The sequence below is a fragment of the Cherax quadricarinatus genome, chromosome 19 (assembly GCF_038502225.1).
Source record: "Cherax quadricarinatus isolate ZL_2023a chromosome 19, ASM3850222v1, whole genome shotgun sequence".
In the NCBI taxonomy this organism is placed as follows: Eukaryota; Metazoa; Arthropoda; class Malacostraca; order Decapoda; family Parastacidae; genus Cherax; species Cherax quadricarinatus.
In genome coordinates, this window is record NC_091310.1 from 44,379,847 (window position 1) to 44,401,130 (window position 21,284).

Genomic DNA, 21,284 nt, shown 5'->3' on the forward strand with positions numbered 1-21,284 from the left:
TCATTTTTCTTCTCAACACTGTCCTTTACACTTACTTTCTTAGGACCCATGGTTAGAAAAGCAAAATTTGGCCAAATGATTGTCAAAAATATAAGCAAATTATTATTAATTTAGGGAACTGAAGGTCTATCGTTATTGTAATAATTATTATAATCATTAATATTGATAATTTAGGGAACTGAAGCTCTATTGTTATAATTATTATTATTACTATTATTTTTATTATTATTTTTATTATTATTAATATTATTAATAATTTAGAGAACTTGAGCACATATCCAGCATCAAGATTCATTGACACTGGTGAATTGGATATATGCTCTTGTTCCCTAAATTAAGAATAATAATACAATAGTAATAATAATAATAATGACAGAGCTTGAGTTCTCTAAATTATCAATAATAATAATAAATAATAATTATTATTATTATTGCAATGACAATAGTTTGTTACCTTAATTAATAGTAATAATAACAATCATTATTATAACAATAGAACTTCAGTTCCTTAAATTATGAATAATAATAATAATTATTATTATTTTACAATAACAACAGAGCTCCAGTTCCCCAAATTAATAATAATAATAATAATAATAATAATGTACATAATACGTATGTACTGTAATAATAATTCATAATCCTGCCGCTAGTTGGAGCAGCTGATGTTTACATTGCTGTCGAAGCAGTTCTTTCCTGATTTGCTTACAATTTTGACAGTCATTTCGCCAAATTTCGCTTTTCTAACCATGGGTCCTAAGAAAATAAGTGTAAAGGACAGTGCTGAGAAGAAAAAGATGATGATTTCTATGGAATTAATGCACGAAATCATAGATAAACATATACAAGGTGCATGAGTTGTGGATTTAGCCAGACAATACCAGCACAGTACATCTACTATATGTACCCCCAAGGAAGGTTCCTTGATGTTGGTGAGAGGCTCTTAATTTAGGGAATTGGGTCTGTGCTCCAGTTCCCCGAATTAAGCCTAAATGCCTTCCACATCCCTACCCCCCCCAGGTGCTGTATAATCCTCCGGGTTTAGCGCTTCCCCCTTGATTATAATAATAGTAATAATTTACTATATGTACGATACTAAAGCAGCAGGATTCGTTAAAGGCTATAGTGCCAGCCATCTGTGCTCCAGTTCCCCGAATTAAGCCTGAATGCCTTCCACATCCCCCTCCAGGCGCTGTATAATCCTCCGGGTTTAGCGCTTCCCCCTTGATTATAATAATAATAAATATAGTGCCAGCCAAGGGCATTACAATAACGTCTAAGCTGCGAACCTCTGTCCATGAAAAGATGGAGAAGTTGCTGCTGACGTGGTTGAGAGAGAAGCAGCTCGCAGGAGATACCGTATCAGTTATGTTCAGTGATTAAACAAAACAAATTGTATCACTTATGTTCAGTGTATAAGTACATATACACTTTATATAAACAGTTTATTATTTCTTTACATTCTGTAGTATATTATGATTTATTATGTTTATATACGATATTTTCAGCGTTTTCCTTAGAAAAATAGTGATCTATTGCAGTTAGCCTCAAAAATACTCTTTTCTCTTACAATAAGAGCACGGGAAGATACTCTCAGTATATACACACAGGAAATGATGGACACATTCGCCGCTGCCTCTGCCACTGTATTATGGCCTATTTTATTAATTCTAGAGTATATATCATGTTTCTGTGTTAATTATATTGTTTATTATGTCATATTAGATGAATTGTGATAGACAAATAAGCCATATAGTTGGTAATATTGTCATATTCAAGTATTTTTTTCTTGGCTCTCAAGAGTTCAGGAACGGATTCATGGCTTTTCAATTAATTTAAATGAGGAAAATTAATTGATATACGAGTAAATTGAGTTACGAGCTAGCTCCTGGAATGGATTAAACTCGTAAGTCAAGGTTCCTCTGTATTTATACAGTAGTGTACTGTATATTGTAATAAACAGAATAGAGGAAATCAGCTCTAATATACATTATTTAGGTACAGTGGAACCTCGGTTTCGTCATTAATTCATTCCAGAAAGTCTGATGAAAACCGAATTCGCAATAACTGAAGCAATATTTCCCATAAGAAATAATATAAATCCATTTAATATGTTCCAGACGCCCAAAAGTATTAACAAAAAATACATTTTATAGAGAATAACTATAGTTTTACATACAGAAAACAATGAGAAACTAATTTAAAGGACTAATGAAATGGATAAATGAACATTTAACATCACTTTTACCTTTCACAACTGAGACACATGTGCAACATCTGAGTATCTTTACTGTAGACGTTTTGCCATCCAGTGGCTTTAGCAATACAGATTCTAGGACATAATTTGAAGACAGTAGAACTATATACAAAAGATGAGGTAATCAGTCCCTCAGCCTTGGAGTTGGTGTGAAGAGCACCATAGTCGTGAAGATTCTGGAGCAGAGGCAAGGAGACTGGCGCTTATATACTAACGCCAGGTGGATTGGGACGGGTAGCAGATGAGGGCAAAGTCACTGGTAGGCGGGATTCCACAGTGGAAGTAGGTCATACCCAAAGGGATGGGAAAGTTGTAGTAGTCGTGAAGATCGTTTAGATGTCATTTGAACCAAGATTCCATGATGTTGCAGTGTCTGACAAGTTGTACAAGAATGGTATACAATACTGGTATTATATACCGTTCTGGTACAACTTCTACCTTCATTGAAGACTTGTTGGTGTATGGAAGACGGTGAGGAGGGGAGAGGGAAGAGAGGTTATTTCTACCACCATCACTAGTAAAGTAAGTAAAGTTTATTTCTTTGTAAAGGTTATAATGTGCAATTACAATTTTGATTTGCTAAGTACGAAGATAGCCACTATCATGCCGAGGCATTTTGGCCAGACTAATCCTAATACATAGTAACTAATTAAAACTAGATAAGATGCTAGTACATAGTAACTATACTTAAAACTAGACAAGAAGTAGTGGTTAACTGTTTTACAATCTTATGTAAACTTAATACAAATGAGAGGTAGCAAGGTGGAGTAAGGTTCGGTAAAATAATCTTGAAATTGCACACAGAATCTACCTTAGATCCTCTACCACAACCACTACCACCCTCTACCACATCACTACCACCCTCTACCACAATCACTACCACCCTCTACATTTGTAGAGGGTGGTAGTGATATTTTTCTACAAAACTTTGCAACTCATTCCACTTTCATACTTTGTTACAAGTTCTTGCTTGAATTCAATCTTGTTTTTCGCCTTTTTTAGCAAAGGACTGGCACTTGGACCTTTCTTTGGCCTCATGGTGGCTTATTTAGCAGTCACACTCAATAAACAAGCACAAGAAACAATGGATTATTACAAAGTGTTTCGGATGAACGGACAGGGTAATGCTCACTGACGAGAAACAAAGCCAGACTGACTCAGAATGCATGGGATGCTTTGTGTGGGCACCGGCAGGTGGACACATTCAGTATGGCGGACCACTTTCAGCTTGATGAAAACCGAGGTGATGAACGAAAACTGGGACAAAATTTTGATGAAAAAAGTTGTCGAAAACTGAATTCGACGAAAACCAAGGCAAACGAAAACCAAAGTTCTACTCTATGCATACTGGTCAGAGAGCCCGTCATAAGTCCAAGTCATCTGTAAACGAGTACATCGCTAAGTGAGGAGAGGCTGTATAGACATTTTCATTACTCCACCTGTGATATTTTTTTCAAAATTATTTAAGAAACACTCTACATAACATAAAAACATGATACATACACCCACAGTAGAATAAATTTGACATAAATATGAGATGTGGTAGCTGGGTGGTTTGTCGGAGTGACGGCAAGAATTACATTTTCTCTAGTCCAATACAAGAGAAAGTGTGTACACTATAGTATTACTGGGGGTAACTGTAGAAAATTATTCCTTTCATATTCCTTCATCTGTAGCTATTTATTCTACTGCACTAATATGAAGACAATTTGTACACATTGTAAGTGTTTGTATTGTGGGGTAAATGCTTCAACAACTCAATGCAAACATACTTGTTTGAACCAAAGTAGACAGGTATTAATACACGTCTGACTGAGTGACTCCCCTTATGCCTTCGTCTGTTTACAATTCTCTGCATCTCTTCTCTCGTTTATGATGTCATCTAAGGGTAGTTGTTAGAAATGATTGAACTCAGTGAACAAGGTCAAGGTATGTTGATGGTAATAATAATAATTGCTCTGGGGCGCTTTAAATTTAAGTTGTATATTTCATGTAGGTGTGGTAGGTGGTGTAGGAGCTACCACACCTGACTTTCTACAACAAATACTCACCTCTCACCCTACATTAAGACTACACACATTTTCAGGTAATTAATGAGTGTACTGTGTGTGTATTTTATCACTTTGGGCTGCTTTAAATATCGTATATTATGCCTAAGTGCGGTAGCCAGGTTAGCTACCAAACCTACTACACCTCACTTCCTACAATAAATACTACTCGCCTCTCACCCTACATTAAGACTACAGATATTTTAAGGTAAGTAATGTTAATGTACTGTATATGTATTTTACTTTTTATTATTTTTTGATGCCTAATTCTACTGTTAATATAAGTTAGTGTAAACTTGTTATCTGGCATTTAGCTTTACAGTGGTAGCCTGGAACCTAACCTGTCATATAAGTGGGGCCCTACTGTACAGTATTGTAATACTGTTTTTTCATTTGTTGTAGCATATAGTACCTCCTCTTTGATGCCATTTCAGTAGTCAGCCATTGGGTAAAAAGTATTTTATAGTGTCCTTTGGGAATGCTTACCATATCTCCTTTTTTTTTCTCCTGTATCTAACAAAGGTGTCGGTGTTTTCCCTTTTTTTATATAGTAACTTACATTTTCATTCTTTCCTTGTCATGCTTTATTTTTCATCACAGATACTTTTGTCTGCTCTGAAAAGTGCTTTAGTATATATAGTACTTGATTTCTTTTTTACACTGACTGTCTCCCGTTGAGGTAGAGTGACCCAACATAGAGGACAACACTTTCATCATTCATTCATTCATTCAATCACTCTTGCCAGAAGGGCCCTGACTTCATAGTTCAGATGACCCTCCAAACTATAAGTAACCCTGTAACTGGTTTTCCTGAATCCCTTCATAAATGTTACCTTATTCACACTCCAACAACACGTTAAGCCCTAAAAACTATTTGTCTCCATTTACTCCTATCTAATACACTCATGCATGCTTGCCGGAACTTCAAGCCCCTTGCACTTAAAACCTTTACCCCTTCCCTCCAGCCTTTTCTTGGTCGACCCCTACCCCTTCTTCCCTTCACTACAGATTTATACGCTCTCAAAGTCATTCTATTTTGTTCATTCCTCTCTCCATGTCCGAACCACCCCAACAACCCCTCAGCCCTCTGGATAATACTTTTGGTAACTCTGCACCTCCTTCTAATTTCCAAACTATGGATTCTCTGCATTATATTCACACCATACATTGTCCTCAGACATGACATCTCCACTGCCTCCAATATATATATAAATATATTTTAATAATTTAGAAAACAATAAATATTTTTATTGCATTTCAGTAATGTTCTTAAAGACTTTGATCCCTTCATGGACCAGAAAAGAAATGCTTTGATTGATTCAAAAGAAGCAATAGAAGCGTTGGCAGTACACGTACTATCTCTCTGTGGTAGGATTTCTACATTCTCGCAAGAGCAATTGAAGCAACATGTTATTAAGCTGATTGAGGTGAGGCATAATTAACATTTTACTAGTCTGTTTTAGTTAGTCTTCATATTTTTAATAAATATGTGCAAGAATTGAGTTAAGATTGCTTTTTTATTTTATTTTCAGATTTGCATTTATAACAGTGTATACAGTGTGAAGTATTATATATGATGAAGAAAAAATGTGAGATCCAAAATTGGAGCCAAGAAGAAAATCTAACATGATTCAGTTTGAAAAGTATTATACAGTGGACCCTCGACCAACGATGGCATCGTATAACGTTAAATTTGACTAGCGATACATTTTAACGCTAACATTTTGCCTCGACTAACGCTAAAAAAACTCGACTAATGATATTCGTTCTCGGGTACCAATTAATATCGTTAGTCGAGGGTCCATTGTATTGTGTATTTTCTTAATTGTTAGAAATGTATAAATACTAATGTTGACTTACAAATGGAAAGTTAGTGCCACTCTAGGACACAATTACATGCTTTTATTGGTGGCTAACTTTTCCTCAGAATGAGTTTTATCAGACGTCTACTAAAATTTTGTGGTGTTTCTCTTTACATCTTTGTTAGCAGCCCCTGACATATGTCCTAATGTAAAGTAATACACCCAGACACCTATTTACTGATAGGTAAACATGGACAGCAGGTGTATGGAGTTTTTTTATTCACCAAAATTTGATAAATCAGCATTGTGGATAAAGGCACACATGCATTATTGACAATGTTTTGTTACATAGTGGGAGCAGTATCTAGTTATGTTTTTCCTGTCATATTGCATCACACAGGAAAGTAAGGAGACTTTCCTCTACAACTTGCCCTGCCCAGTGTTGTAACACGTAAGTGAACTAAGAAAAAATTGTCTTGAAAATGCAGATAAGCATTTTGGTTTCCATGAATATCCTGCAAATGGCATGATGCTCATTCTGTGTGCAATAGAAGGATGGAGACAAAAATCATCACTTTAATCTCCCTTCTTTAGAAAATATTTTTGGGAAAATTACAGCAATAACTGCTGACAGTAAATTAGCATTAGCTTACACTTCATTTCTAGACTTTTTTTTTTTTTAACATGAGGCAGAGTGACCCAAAAAAGAAAAAATGAAAGTTTTTCTTCTTGTCATTTAGAAATTTATACAGGAGATGGGGTTACTAGGTAGGTAGTAGGTTGGTAGACAGCAACCGCCCAGGGAGGTACTACCGTCTTGTCAAGTGAGTGTAAAACGGAATCGTGTAATTGTTTTACATGATGGTAGGATTGCTGGTGTCTTTTTTCTCTCTTAAACATGCAAGAGTTCAGGTATGTCTTGCTACTTCTACTTACATTTAGGTCACACTACACATACATGTACAAGCATATATATACACACCCCTCTGGGGTTTCTTCTATTTTCTTTCTAGTTCTTGTTCTTGTTTATTTCCTCTTATCTCCATGGGGAAGTGGAACAGAATTCTTCCTCTGTAAGACATGCGTGTTGTAAGAGGCAACTAAAATGCCGGGAGCAGAAGCCTCGTAACCCCTTCTCCTGTATAAATTACTAAATTTAAAAAGAGAAACTTTCGTTTTTCTTTTTGGGCCACCCTGCCTTGGTGGGATACGGCCGGTTTGTTGAAAAAAAAAATGGGGTTACTAGCTCCATATGACACACATGGCTTATAGAGGAAGGATTATTCTTCACTATTCAATGGAGGTATCTCTAGACGTGTTTCCACAAAAGACTAGTTACATAATGTTTTACTGTCTTAGTCCTTCCCTTAAACTGGGCGAAAAAATGTACCAGTGCCCAAACAACGAAGTGAGAGTTAATCTTCCTGATAAGGATTGCTTTAAGATAGCGGGTAGAACAATCCATTATTGTGAATAAGTTCTGATTGCTAAGCTTCATCCTAGGAAATGGGTCAAAGCTGCATCTCTTGATCTGGAAAGAGCTAAGGAATTTCTAAATGAATTTACAAAACTCATGAAAGCTATGGTTTACTAGTCACTATCAAGTTTTTAATACAATTGAAAATTTGTTGCTCATGAAGATATTACCAAACCATACCCAAGGAGAGTGCACTGTACACGGAAACCTGTAATTGTTTTACGTGATGGTAGGATTGCTGGTATCTTTTTTCTGTCTTACAAACATGCAGGGTTTTAGGTACGTCTTGCTACTTCTACTTACACTTAGGCCACACTACACATGCATGTACAAGCATATATATATACACACCCCTCTGGGATTTCTTCTATTTTATTACTAGTTCTTGTTCTTGTTTATTTCTTCTTGTCTCCATGGGGATGTGGAACAGAATTCTTCCTCCTTAAACCATGCGTGTCATAAGAGATGACTAAAATGCTGGGAGCAAGGGGCTAGTAACCCCTTACCCTATATACATTACTAAATTTAAAAAGAGAAACTTTTGTTTTTCTTTTTAGGTCACCCTGCCTTGGTGGGATATGGCCAGTTCGTTGAAAAAAAAAATGGCCCTAAAACTGTTTGTCCATATATATTAGTTCAAAGGGATTATAACCAAGACCTTGTTCACTCTTTTTGATAGCAAACGCCTATAACAGTAACTCTCATCCCAATCTCTTAAATATTCCATTCAAAAAGCTTTTATTGTAGCCTTTAATTTCTGCTAGAAGCATTCCAATGCTCCTTGTGACTGCTATGATAACTGGTAGAAAGAACAGGCTTATGCAAATATGTTAGATAGGAGTGGAAACAGGTAGTTTTTATGATTTGACGTGGTCTAGTGTGAGCAGGATAACATTTATGAATGAATTCAGGGAAACTGATTAGCCAGAATTGAGTCTTGAAGGTGAGAAGTATAGTGCCTTCACTCTAGAAGAGGGGTAGGGATAACGTGGTTTGGAAGGTTATCTGAGCTGTGATGTCAGCATGCCTCTGGCAACACTGATTGAATGAATGACTGTAAAAGGGGTTTCCTTTTTGTTGGCTCACCCTACCCCTGTAGGAGATGGCTGGTGTGTTAAAAAAAAAGAAAGAATAACAGCACTGGAAAGCTTTGAAGAATATGATGACATTGTATAGGAAGGAGATATTGAATATTGTAACAAATAATTGTATTTCTTTTTTTTTTTTGTAAGGCTGTAAAAAATATGGCTATCTTCAGAAACTAATAACTCAGTATAAATATTCTTCCAGATTAGCTTATGGGGTAACAGATGTGATCTTAGCATATCTGGTGGGGCTGACAAATCTCAAGATTCAGATGTATTACTCTTACTGGATAAACTGCAGTCAAAAATTCTTGTAAACAATTCAGAATCACTGTGGCAACTTCTAGTAGCTCTTCCAGAAGACCAAAGAGATATTGGTGAGTTAGTATTATCTGTAATTTTTGTTTTTGTAACATTAATAAATGCCTTATATGCTTATTTAACCCTTTCAGGGTTTCCGACGTACTAGTACGGCTTACGCACCAGGGTTATTGACATACTAGTACGTGTAAATTCTAGCGCCTTCAAATCTAGCGAGAGAAAGCTGGTAGGCCTATGTATGAAAGAATGGGTCAATGTAGTCAGTGTTCACAGTATAAAAAAAATCCTGCAACACACAGTGAGTAATGAGAAAAAAAACTTTGACTGTGATTTTGGTTTAAAACTGTGACTTTGCACTGTATTTTTGTATGGTATTTATGGTTGTATTCTAGTTTTCCTGGTTTCATTTTATAGAATGGAAGAGATATTACAGAAATTGAGATGATTTTGATTGGTTTCACAATGAAAAGTACCTTGAAATTGAGCTCAAAGTAGCAGAAATGTTCGATTTTTGCCAAAGTTCAAAAGTAAACAAATCCTGCCACGCGTCCAATACACGTCAACTGGCAAGTCTAATATTCTTTCACAAGTGTGCTGATGTTGTTTATACCATTTCTACATTTCTACAGTAGTCTGCATAGCAGTAAATCTTCTATTTTTTGTGAGAATAAAAATTCAAAGTGGAAAGCAAAAGAAATGTAAGAGGGACCTGGAGACGTAACTGATGAAGAGAGGAAATGTTATTTTAGTGCCAGGAATGTCTGTCTTGTTTATTCTGGACCCTGTTTGGAAATTGGCATCTTTTGAAATTTGTGTGAAATTGGCAAAATTGCTAATTTCTGACCACTTTATTGGATAGTTGAAATTGGTAAATGGGTGGTTTCTTATACTCATTCGATAGAAAAAATGGAGTTCTAGCGAAATAGTTATGATTTTTTGTTAACTAGTACACTGGAATTGGCAGAAAATAGGGCTCAAAGTGGGTGAAATCGCCGATGCGTAAACATCGTCGAGACCGCTAACTTCATGAGAGCATAATTCCATAAGTTTTCCATCAAATTTCATACTTTTGGTGTTATTATGAACGGGAATAGATTCTCTATCTTTTCATGAGAAAAAATAATATTTTTTTTCCAAAGAATTTTCGACCCTGAGAACAAGTTTAGGAGAAGGCCTCTCGACCCTGAAAGGGTTAAGAGTACAGTAATAAATGTAGTGTTATTGTATTTTGTTAATATAAGCAAGTGGTTCAAGAGTAAAACTCCATTAGTGGCTTTTGATAAGTTTGTGACTGATAAAAGATATGAGTTATTGTAATAATAAAAATCAAAATTGGCTCTAAGTGTTTACTGGGAGAATCTATCTGCTTATACTTTGATCATCTTCCAGTTGGGACCAGTTGGGACCCTTTCTCCTTGGGGGCATTATCTACTTTTTAATTTCCTGATATTTCAGCTGTTAAAAAGAGGCAAAACAATTTCCATTCTTGATAGCTTCTTCAACACTACACCTCACCACTTCAGTATTATATTATTGGATCTTTACCTTTGTTTACATTTCTCTCGACTGTGAATGAAACATGTACAATCTGTAGTAGTAGTAGTAGTAGTAATAATTTTTTTTTTTACAAGTCGGCTGTCTCCCACAGAGGCAGGGTGACCCAAAAAGAAAAAAAATCCCCCCAAAAAATACTTTCATCATCATTCAACACTTTCACCTCACTCACACATAATCACTGTTTTTGCAGAGGTGCTCAGAATACAACAGTTTAGAAGCATATACGTATAAAGATACACAACATATCCCTCCAAACTCCCAATATCCCAAACCCCTCCTTTAAAGTGCAGGGATTGTACTTCCCATTTCCAGGGCTCAAGTCCAGCTGTATATAAAAATAACCGGTTTCCTTGAATCCCTTCACTAAATATTACCCTGCTCATACTCCAACAGCTTGTCAGGTCCCAAATACCATTCATCTCCATTCACTCCTACCTAACACGCTCAGTCATGCTTGCTGGAAGTCCAAGCCCCTCGCCCACAAAACCTCCCTTACCCCTTCCTTCCAACCTTTTCGAGGACGACTCCTACCCCGCCTTCCTTCCCTTACAGATTTATATGCTCTCCATGTCATTCTATTTTGATCCATTCTCTCTAAATGACCAAACCACCTCAACAACCCCTCTTCAGCCCTCTGACTAATACTTTTATTAACTCCACACCATCTCCTAATTTCCACACTCCGAATTTTCTACATAATATTTACACCACACATTGCCCTGATTATTATTATTATTATTATTATTATTATTATTATTATTATTATTATATATTATTATATATTGGGAGCAAGGGGCTAGTAACCCCATCTCCTGTATACATTACTGAAGTTAAAAAAGAGAAACTTTTGTTTTTCTTTTGGGCTACCCTGCCTCAGTGGGATATGGCCGGTTTGTTGAAAGAAAGATTATTATATATTATATTATTGACCCTTGTGGGTTTAGCACTTAGTTATTACTATAATAATAATTATATTATTATTATTGTTATCATATTACATTATTGCATCTTCGTTTGTTTACATTTCTCTCGACGTGCTTGGAACAAATATGATCTGTAATTATTTGTATGCGTAAGTTTTGATAAATTTTAACTTTTTATAATAGAATTGTATATATTTTATGGTAGTAAATGATAAAATAGACATGCATCTATATATATATATTTAATGCATTCATAACATATTTAACTTTTTCTTAGTTTTTCGGTTGGAAATCTTCAAAAAATTTTCCAGTATATTTATTGAAAAAAATCTGCGTACAGTGGAACCTCAAAAATCAAACTTAATCCGTTCCAGGAGCTAGTTCTAAATTCGAAAAGTCTGAAATTCGAAGCAATATTTCCCATAAGAAATAATGGAAATACAATTAATCCGTTCCAGCAACCCAAAAATATTCACACAAAAAATACATTTTATAGAGATTAATTACAGTTTTACATACAACAAATACTATAGTTTGTAATTATGTATAGTAATACATATAAAATAACATTTTTACTTACCTTTATTGAAGATTGGTGATGGCATCTGGAAGATAGGGAGGAGGAGAGAGGGAGTTGGGGTTAGTGTTTGGAAGGAGAATCCCCCTCCATGAGGACTTCAGGTAAAGCCCTCTCTGGGGTTACTTCTCTTCTCTGTCTTCTAATGCCACTAGGACCAGCTTGAGAGTCACTGGACCCCTGTCTCACAAAATAACTGTCCACAGTCCTCTGTTTCTGGTGCCTCTTTAACATTCCCCTAAAATGGGACATGGTTCTGTCACTGAACTTATTGCAAAGATGGCTTGTTTCAGCTTGCTCAGGGTGGTACTTCTGCACAAACATTTAGACATCATTCCACTTGGCACAAATCTCCTTAATCTTTGAAGAAGACACCTCATCCACTCCCTATATTAACACCTTTCATAACATCAGCTTCCTTGATTTGTTCTTTCTTTGACAGGATAGAACCAATGGTCGACTTGTTTTTCCCATACATCCTGGCATGCTCAAGTCTCACACCACTCTCATACTTCTGTATTATTTCCTTCTTCACATCTATGGTGTTTCTCACTTTCTTTACCACAGGGGTACCACTAGCAAGTTTCTTTGGGCAGCTTATTTCACAGTCCCACAAGCACTAAACACAACGAGATAATCGTAAAATGTGTGAATGAGAGTGCAGGTTAGTGTTCTCTCAAGCATAAACAAAGGTAGACTGCTCATAGCGCCTGTGCAGGGACGCAGACAGAGCGGGTGGCAGACAGGTCCTGTACCCGGCAGTCCGAAAATAGGGGCGCGTTCGATAATAGGGACAGTTTGTCCGAAATAATGGTCCTATTTTTGAAACGTTCGATATGTGATACATTCGATTTTTGAGGTTCCACTGTATATGTGGACCCATGCAGTTCAAACCCATGTTGTTCAAGGGTCAACTGTATATCAAAAACATTCTACTGGTAAACAAACTGTTTCTCCAATTAGATTTTGAGATTAACAATTCCAGATTAGACAGAAAGCAGTGTTTCTTTTTTGGTTACAGTGTTTCTTTCTCGGAAGGTTTGCATTGTCATCTGACCCAGACTTGTACTGTATTTGTTAACTGGTAAATATTCCAGAAAGTGGCAAAGCTCAAAGATTTGAGATAGTAATTTGTGAATTGATGCCATCTGGTGTAAACAGTTTTGAATCATTTAGTTCCAGCACGCACTTATATCTCCATGGGGAAGTGGAACAGAATTCTTCCTCCATAAGCCATGCGTAAGAGGCAACTAACATGCCAGGAGCAAGGGGCTAGTAACCCCTTCTGTATACATTACTAAAGTTAAAAAAAGAAACTTTTGTTTTTCTTTTTGGGCTACCCTACCTTGGTGGGATATGGCTGGTTTGGTTTGGTGAAAGAAGAAGAAAAAATCAATGATATACAGTGTATACTGTTGTTGGTAGTAGGTTGGTAGACAGCAACCACCCAGGGAGGTACTACCGTCCTGTCAAGTGAGTGTGAAACGAAAGCCTGTAATTGTTTTACATGATGGTAGGATTGCTGGTGTCTTTTGTCTGTCTCATAAATATGTAAGATTACAGGTACGTCTTGCTACTTCTACTTACACTTAGGTCACACTACACATACATGTACATGTTTATTTATACACATTCATCTGAGTTTTCTTTGGTTTTATCTTAATAGTTCTTGGTCTTATTACTTTTCCTTTTATATCCATGGGGAAGTGAAATAAGAATCTTTCTTCCGTAAGCCATGCGTGTTGTAAAGGTCAACTAAAATGCCAGGAACAATGGGCTAGTAACCCCTTTTCCTGTAATAATTACTAAAAAGAATAAGAAGAAAATTGTCAAAGTGGGAAGGCTGAATGTGCGTGGATGTTGTGCAAATGATAAGAAAGAGATGACTGTGGATGTTATGAATGAGAAGAAGCTGGATGTCCTGGCTTTAAGTGAAACAAAGTTGGGAGAGTTTCAGTGAAGTGGAATCAATGGGATTAGGTTAGGGGTTTCAAATAGAGTTAGAGCTAAAGGAGGAGTAGCAATAATGTTGAAGGATAAGTTATGGCAGGAAAAGAGGGACTACAAATGTATTAATTCAAGGATTATGTGGAGTAAAATAAAGATGAGGGAATAAATAGCGACATAAGCAAATTTGCTGATGACACCAAAATAGGCCGTCCAATTCATTCTAATGAGGATACTAGAGCACTCCAGGATGATTTGAATAGACGGATGCAATGGTTGGAGAAGTGGCAGATGCAGTTTAATATTGACAAATGCAAAGTTCTAAATGTTGGACAGTTAAATAACCATGCTACATATAAACTAAATAATGTAGATCTTAATACTACTGATTGCAAAAAGGATTTAGGAGTTCTGGTTAGCAGTAATCTAAAACCAAGACAACAATGCATTAGTGTTTGCAATAAAGCTAACAGAATTCTTGGCTTCATATCTAGAAGTATAAATAATAGAAGTCCTCAGGTTGTTCTTCAACTCTATATATCCTTGGTTAGGCCTCATTTAGACTATGCTGCTCAGTTCTGGTCACCGTATTACAGAATGGATATAAATGCTCTGGAAAACGTACAGAGGAGGATGACAAAGATGATCCCATGTATCAGAAATCTTCCCTATGAGGATAGACAGAGGGCCCTGAATCTGCACTCTCTCGAAAGGCATAGAATTAGGAGGGATATGATCGAGGTGTATAAATGGAAAACAGGAATAAATAAAGGGGATGTAAATGGCATGCTGAAAATTTCCAGCCAAGACAGGACTCACAGCAATGGCTTCAAGTTGGAAAAATTCAGATTCAGGAAGGATATAGGAAAGCACTGGTTTGGTAATAGGGTTGTGGATGAGTGGAACAAACTCACGAGTACAGTTATTCAGGCTAAAACGTTGTGTAGTTTAAAAAATAGGTTAGATAAATACACGAGTGGGTGTGGGTGGGTGTGAGTTGAACCTGACTAGCTTGTGCTGCTGGGTCTGGTACAGTGCTCCATCCTTGAGTGGAGGTGACCAGACTGGGTGGGTCATTGGGCTAATCTGGGGAGGGTCATTGGTCTAATCCAGGAGGGACACATGAACCTGCTCTGTAGGGGTCAGTAGGCCTGTTGCAGTGTTCCTGCTTTCTTATGTTCTTATGTTCTTATATGCACCTGGAGAAGAGAGAAGTGTAGAGGAGAGAGAGAGAGATTTTGGGAAATGTTGAGTGAATGCGTGGGGAGTTTTGAACCAAGTGTGAGAGTAATGGTGGTTGGGGATTTCAATGCTAAAGTGGGCAAAAATTTTGTGGAGGGAGTAGTAGGTAAATTTGGGGTGCCAGGGGTAAATGAAAATGGGGAGCCTTTAATTGAGCTATGTGTAGAAAGAGGTTTGGTAATAAGTAATACATATTTTATGAAGAAGAGGATAAATAAATATGCAATGTATGATATAGCACGTAATGAAAGTAGTTTGTTAGATTATGTATTGGTGGATAAAAGGGTGATGGGTAGGCTCCAGGATGTACATGTTTATAGAGGGGCAGCTGATATATTGGATCATTATTTAGTTGTAGCTACAGTTAGAGTAAGAGGTAGATGGGAAAAGAGGAAAATGGCAACAACAAGCAAGAGGGAGGTGAAAGTGTATAAACTAAGGGAGGAGGAAGTTCGGGTGAGATATAAGCAACTATTGGCAGAAAGGTGGGCTGGTGCAAGTATGAGTAGTGGGGGGGTTGAAGAGGGTTAGAATAGTTTTAAAAATGCAGTATTAGAATGTGGGGCAGAAGTTTGTGGTTATAGGAGGGTGGATGCAGGAGGAATGAGGAGTGATTGGTGGAATGATGAAGTAAAGGGTGTGATAAAAGAGAAAAAGTTAGCTTATGAGAGGTTTTTACAAAGCAGAAGTGTTATAAGAAGAGTAGAGTATATGGAGAGTAAAAGACAGGTGAAGAGAGTGGTGAGAGAGTGCAAAAGGAGAGCAGATGATAGAATGGGAGAGGTACTGTCAAGAAATTTTAATGAAAATAAGAAAAAATTTTGGAGTGAGTTTTAAACAAGTTAAGAATGCCTAGAGAACGAATGGATTTGTCATTTAAAAGCAGAGTAGAGGAGTTAGTAGATGGGGAGATGGAGGTTTTGGGTAGATGGCGAGAATATTTTGAGAAACTTTTAAATGTCGACGAAGAAAGGGAAGCGGTAATTTCATGCACTGGCCAGGGAGGTATACCATCTTTTAGGAGTGAAGAACAGGATGTGAGTGTGGGGGAGGTGTGTGAGGCATTATGTAGAATGAAAGGGGGTAAAGCAGCTGGAACTGATGGGATCATGACAGAATGTTAAAAGCAGGGGGGGTATATAGTGTTGGAGTGGTTGGTATTTTTGTTTAATAAATGTATGAAAGAGAGGAAGGTACCTAGGGATTGGCAGAGAGCTTGTATAGTCCCTTTATATAAAGGGAAGTGGGACAAAAGAGATTGTAAAAATTATAGAGGAATAAGTTTGCTGAGTATCCCAGGAAAAGAGTACAGTAGGGTTATAATTGAAAGAATTAGAGGTAAGACAGAATGTAGGATTGTGGATGAGTAAGGAGGTTTCAGAGTGGGTAGGGGATGTGTAGATCAAGTGTTTACATTGAAGCATATATGTGAACAGTATTTAGATAAAGGTAGGGAAGTTTTTATTGCATTTATGGATTTAGAAAAACCATATGATAGAGTGGATAGGGGAGCAATGTGGCAGATGTTGCAAGTATATAGAATAGGTGGTAAGTTACTAAATGCTGTAAAGAGTTTTTATGAGGATAGTGAGGCTCAGGTTAGGGTGTGTAGAAGACAGGGAGACTACTTCCCGGTAAAAGTAGGTCTTAGACAGGGATGTGTAATGTCACCATGGTTGTTTATTATATTTATAGATGGGGTTGTAAAAGAAGTAAATGCTAGGGTGTTTGGGAGAGGGGTGGGATTAAATTATGAGGAATCAAATACAAAATGGTAATTGACACAGTTGGTTTTTGCTGATGATACTGTGCTCATGGGAGATTTTGAAGAAAAATTGCAAAGGTTAGTGGATGAGTTTGGGAGTGTGTGTAAAGGTAGAAAGTTGAAAGTGAACATAGTAAAGAGTAAGGTGATGAGGGTATCAAATGATTTAGATAAAGAAAAATTGGATATCAAATTGGGGAGGAGGAGTGTGGAAGAAGTGAATGTTTTCAGATACTTGGGAGTTGATGTGTCAGCGGATAGATTTATGAAGGATGAGGTTAATCATAGAATTGATGAGGGAAAAAAGGTGAGTGGTGCGTTGAGGTATATGTGGAGACAAAAAACGTTATCTATGGAGGCAAAGAAGGGAATGTATGAAAGTATAGTAGTACCAACACTCTTATATGGGTGTGAAGCTTGGGTTGTGAATGCAGCAGCGAGGAGGTGGTTGGAGGCAGTGGAGATGTCCTGTCTAAGGGCAATGTGTGGTGTAAATATTATGCAGAAAATTCAGAGTGTGGAAATTAGGAGAAGGTGTGGAGTTAATAAAAGTATTAGTCAGAGGGCTGAAGAGGGGTTGTTGAGGTGGTTTGGTCATTTAGAGAGATTCGATCAAAGTAGAATGACATGGAGAGCGTATAAATCTGTAGGGGTCGTCCTCGAAAAGGTTGGAGGGAGGTGGTAAAGGAGGTTTTGTGGACAAGGGGCTTGGACTTCCAGCAAGCGTGCGTGAGCGTGTTAGATAGGAGTGAATGGAGACGAATGGTATTTGGGACCTGACAATCTGTTGGAGTGTGAGCAGGGTAATATTTAGTGAAGGGATTCAGGGAAACCGGTTATTTTTATATAGCCAGACCTGAGTCCTGGAAATGGGAAGTACAATGCCTGCACTCTAAAGGAGGGGTTCGGGATATTAGCAGTTTGGAGGGAAATGTTGTGTATCTTTATAGGTATATGCTTCTAAGCTGTTGTGTTCTGAGCACCTCTGCAAAAACAGTGATTATGTGTGAGTGAGTTGAAAGTGTTGAATGATGATGAAAGTATTTTCTTTTTTGGGGATTTTCTTTCTTTTTGGGTTACCCTGCCTTGGTGGGAGACAGCTGACTTGTTAAAAAAAAAATATTCTGTTATCAACCAGGTAATAATTAATATTTTTGTAGTTCCCTATAGTCAGCCTTATTAATGAGTTGAACTTTCTACATATAATATTGCATACCATGTACAGTATTGTAATAGTATATAACCACAATATATACTGTATGTAGACAAGTAATTAAAGCTATTTTTCTATGTCTTTAAGGTTTAGCAGTCAGTTCTAAAAATGGGGCGAAGTGAAGGCTCTAATGAGCTCACGCTTGAGTTACACTGATGGTCAGGTGAGACTTGTAGGCACTGGTGGGCCTCAAGTGGTCAAATCTTCACCTAACTTTTCCCTTGTTAAGGGCATAATCCCCAATTAAATTTCCCTCCAGGGAAGTACCCTGATGCAGGTTAGGAGCTTTTGATCCAAGGAAGTGAATCTATCCTTCCCTTGGATTCGAACTTGATTGTCTTCCATTTCCCATTCACTGTATGATCCCTGCAGGTTTAGTGCTTCCCTGATTTTAATAATTGTTAAAAGATAAAGAATCTAACACAAAGTGGGAGTTGCCACAGTTGCCCTTTGCTGATGACACTGCTTTTGGGAGATTCTACAGAGAAGTTTTAGAGGTTTGTGGATGAGTTTGGTAGGGTATGTAAAAGAAGAAAATTAAAAGTGAATATAAGAAAGAGTAAGGTGATGAGGATTTCAAAAAAATTAGGTAATGAAAGATTGGATATCAGATTGGAGAGTATGGAGGAGGTGAATGTATTCAGATATTTAGGAGTGGACGTCTCAACAGATGGGTCTATGAAAGATGAGGTGAATCATAGAATTGATGAGGAGAAAATGGTGAATGGTGCACTGAAGAATCTGTGGACACAAAGAACTTTGTCTATGGAAGCAAAGAGGAGAATGTGTAAGAGTATAGTTATACCAGCACTCTTATATGGGTGTGAAGCATGGGTGGTGGATGTTGCAACAAGGAGAAGGCTGGAGGCAGTGGAGGGCAATGTGTGGTGTGAATATAACGCAGAGATTTCATAGTTTGGAAATCAGGAGGAGATGCGGGATTACCAAAATTGTTATCCAGAAGGCTGAGGAAGGGTTGTTGAGGTGGTTCGGACATGTAGAAAGTATGGAACAAAACAGAATGACTTCAAGAGCATATAAATCTGTAGTGGAGGGAAGGCGGGGTAGGGGTCAGCCTAGGAAAGGTTGGAGGGAGGGGGTAAAGGAGGTTTAGTGTGTGAGGGGCTTGGACTTCCATTAAGGATGCGTGATCATGTTAGATAGGAGCGAATGGAAACAAATGGTTTTTAGGACTTGACATACTGTTGGAGTATGAGCAAGGTAACATTTATAAAGGGATTCAGGGAAACTGGCAGGCCAAACTTGAGTCCTGGAGATGGGAAGTACAGTGCCTGCACTCTGAAGGAGGGGTGTTTATATTGCAGTTTTATAACTGTAGTGTAAGCGTGCTTCTGGCAAGAATGTAATGGAGTAAATGATGGTTTAAGTTTTTGTTTTTCGGGCCACCCTACCTTAGTGGGAAACAGCCGATGTGTTAATAATAAAAATAATAATATTTAACTAAAAGTTTAATACATTTTAAAACGAGTGAGGATGCGCAAGATATGAGTGTGAGGGACGTGCGTGAGGTTGTGGGTAGAATGAAAGGAGGTAAAGCATCTGGTATTGATGGCATCAAGGCAGAAATGTTACAAGCAGGTGGAGGTATAGTTTTGGAATGGTTAGTGCATTTAATAAATGTATGAAAGAGGGGAAGGTACTTAGAGCATGTGTAATTAATTTGTATAAAGGCATGTAAAATTTGTATGAAGAGTGTAAAAATTATAGGGAAATAAGCCTGTTGAGTATGCTTGGTAAGGTGTATGGTAAAGTTATCATTGAAAGAAGAAGAGTAAGATGGAAAGCAGGATTGCAGATGAGCAAGGAGGCTTTAGGAAGCATAGGGGGGTGTAGACCAAGTGCTTACAGTGAAGTATGTAAGTGAACAGTATTTAGATAAAGGTAGAGGTTTTCATTGCATTTATGGATATGGAAAAGGCATATGATAGGGTGGATAGGGAAACACTGTGGCAAATGTTTCAAGTTGATGGAATAGGTGGTAGATTAATGAAAGCAGTTAAGAGTTTTTATGAGGATAGTGAGGCTCTGGTTAGGGTATGTAGGAGAGTGTGTGTGAAGGTAGATCTGTTTGTGACTTGAAAAAGCCCACTGTGTGGGTGAAACGTTGTCAATAAAGGATCACATTAAACTGCATATGTGTTTGTTTCCATGTAGGAGAGAGGGAGATTATTTCCCAGTAAAGGTAGGCCGTAAACAGGGATGCATGATATCACCATGGCTGTTCAGTATGTTTATAGATGGGGTTGGAAGGTAAATGAATGCTCAAGTGTTGGCAAGAGATAAAGAATCTAAAATAAAGTGGGAGTTTTCACAGTTGTTTTTTGCTGATAACACTGTGCTTTTGGGAGATTCTGAAGAGAACGTGCATAGGTTTGTGAATGAGTTTGGGAGGGTATGTAAAAGAAGGAAATTAAAAGTGAACATAGAAAAGATGGGATATGGAGGAGGTGAATGTATTCAGATATTTGGGAGTGGGCTTGTCAACAGATGGGTCTTTGAAAGATGAGGTGAATCATAGAATTGATGAGGGGAAAATGGTGAGTGATACACTGAGTAGTCTGTGGAGACAAAGAATGTTATCCATGGAAGTAGAGGGGAATGTACGAGAGTATAGTGGTACCAGTTCTCTTGTATGGGTGTAAAGCATGGATGGTAAATGTTGGGACAAGGAGAAAGCTGGAGGCAGTGGAGATGTCGTGTCTGAGGGCAGTGTGTGGTATGAATATTATGCAGAGAATCCATAGCTTGAAGATTAGGAGAAGGTATTATCCAAAGGGCAGTGGAGGAGTTTTTGAGGTGGTTCGGACATTTAAAAAGAATGGAACGAAATAGAATGACTTGGAAGGTGTATAAATCTGTAGTGGAAGGAAGGCGGGGTAGGGGTTGTCCTAGGAAAGGTTGGAGGGAGGGGGTAAAGGAGGTTTTGCATGCAAGGGGCTTAGACTTCCAGTAAGCATGCATGAGCATGTTAGATGGGAGCGAGTGGAGGCAAATGGTTTTTAGGACTTGACATATTGTTGGAGTATAAGCAAAGTAACATATATGAAGG

At 37.5% G+C, this 21,284-nt stretch overlaps 1 protein-coding gene across 4 annotated transcripts in view; it reads left to right on the forward strand.

The window, feature by feature from the left end:
• Nucleotides 1–21,284, forward strand: part of LOC128688378 (damage-control phosphatase ARMT1) — a 74,253-nt gene that overhangs the window by 41,984 nt on the left and 10,985 nt on the right. For all 4 annotated transcript variants that reach the window (XM_070086769.1, XM_070086770.1, XM_070086772.1 and 1 more), the window contains 2 exons: nucleotides 5,567–5,732; nucleotides 8,875–9,046. In XM_070086769.1, the coding sequence (XP_069942870.1) occupies nucleotides 5,567–5,732; nucleotides 8,875–9,046 (338 nt within the window). The remainder of the gene's footprint in view (nucleotides 1–5,566; nucleotides 5,733–8,874; nucleotides 9,047–21,284) is intronic.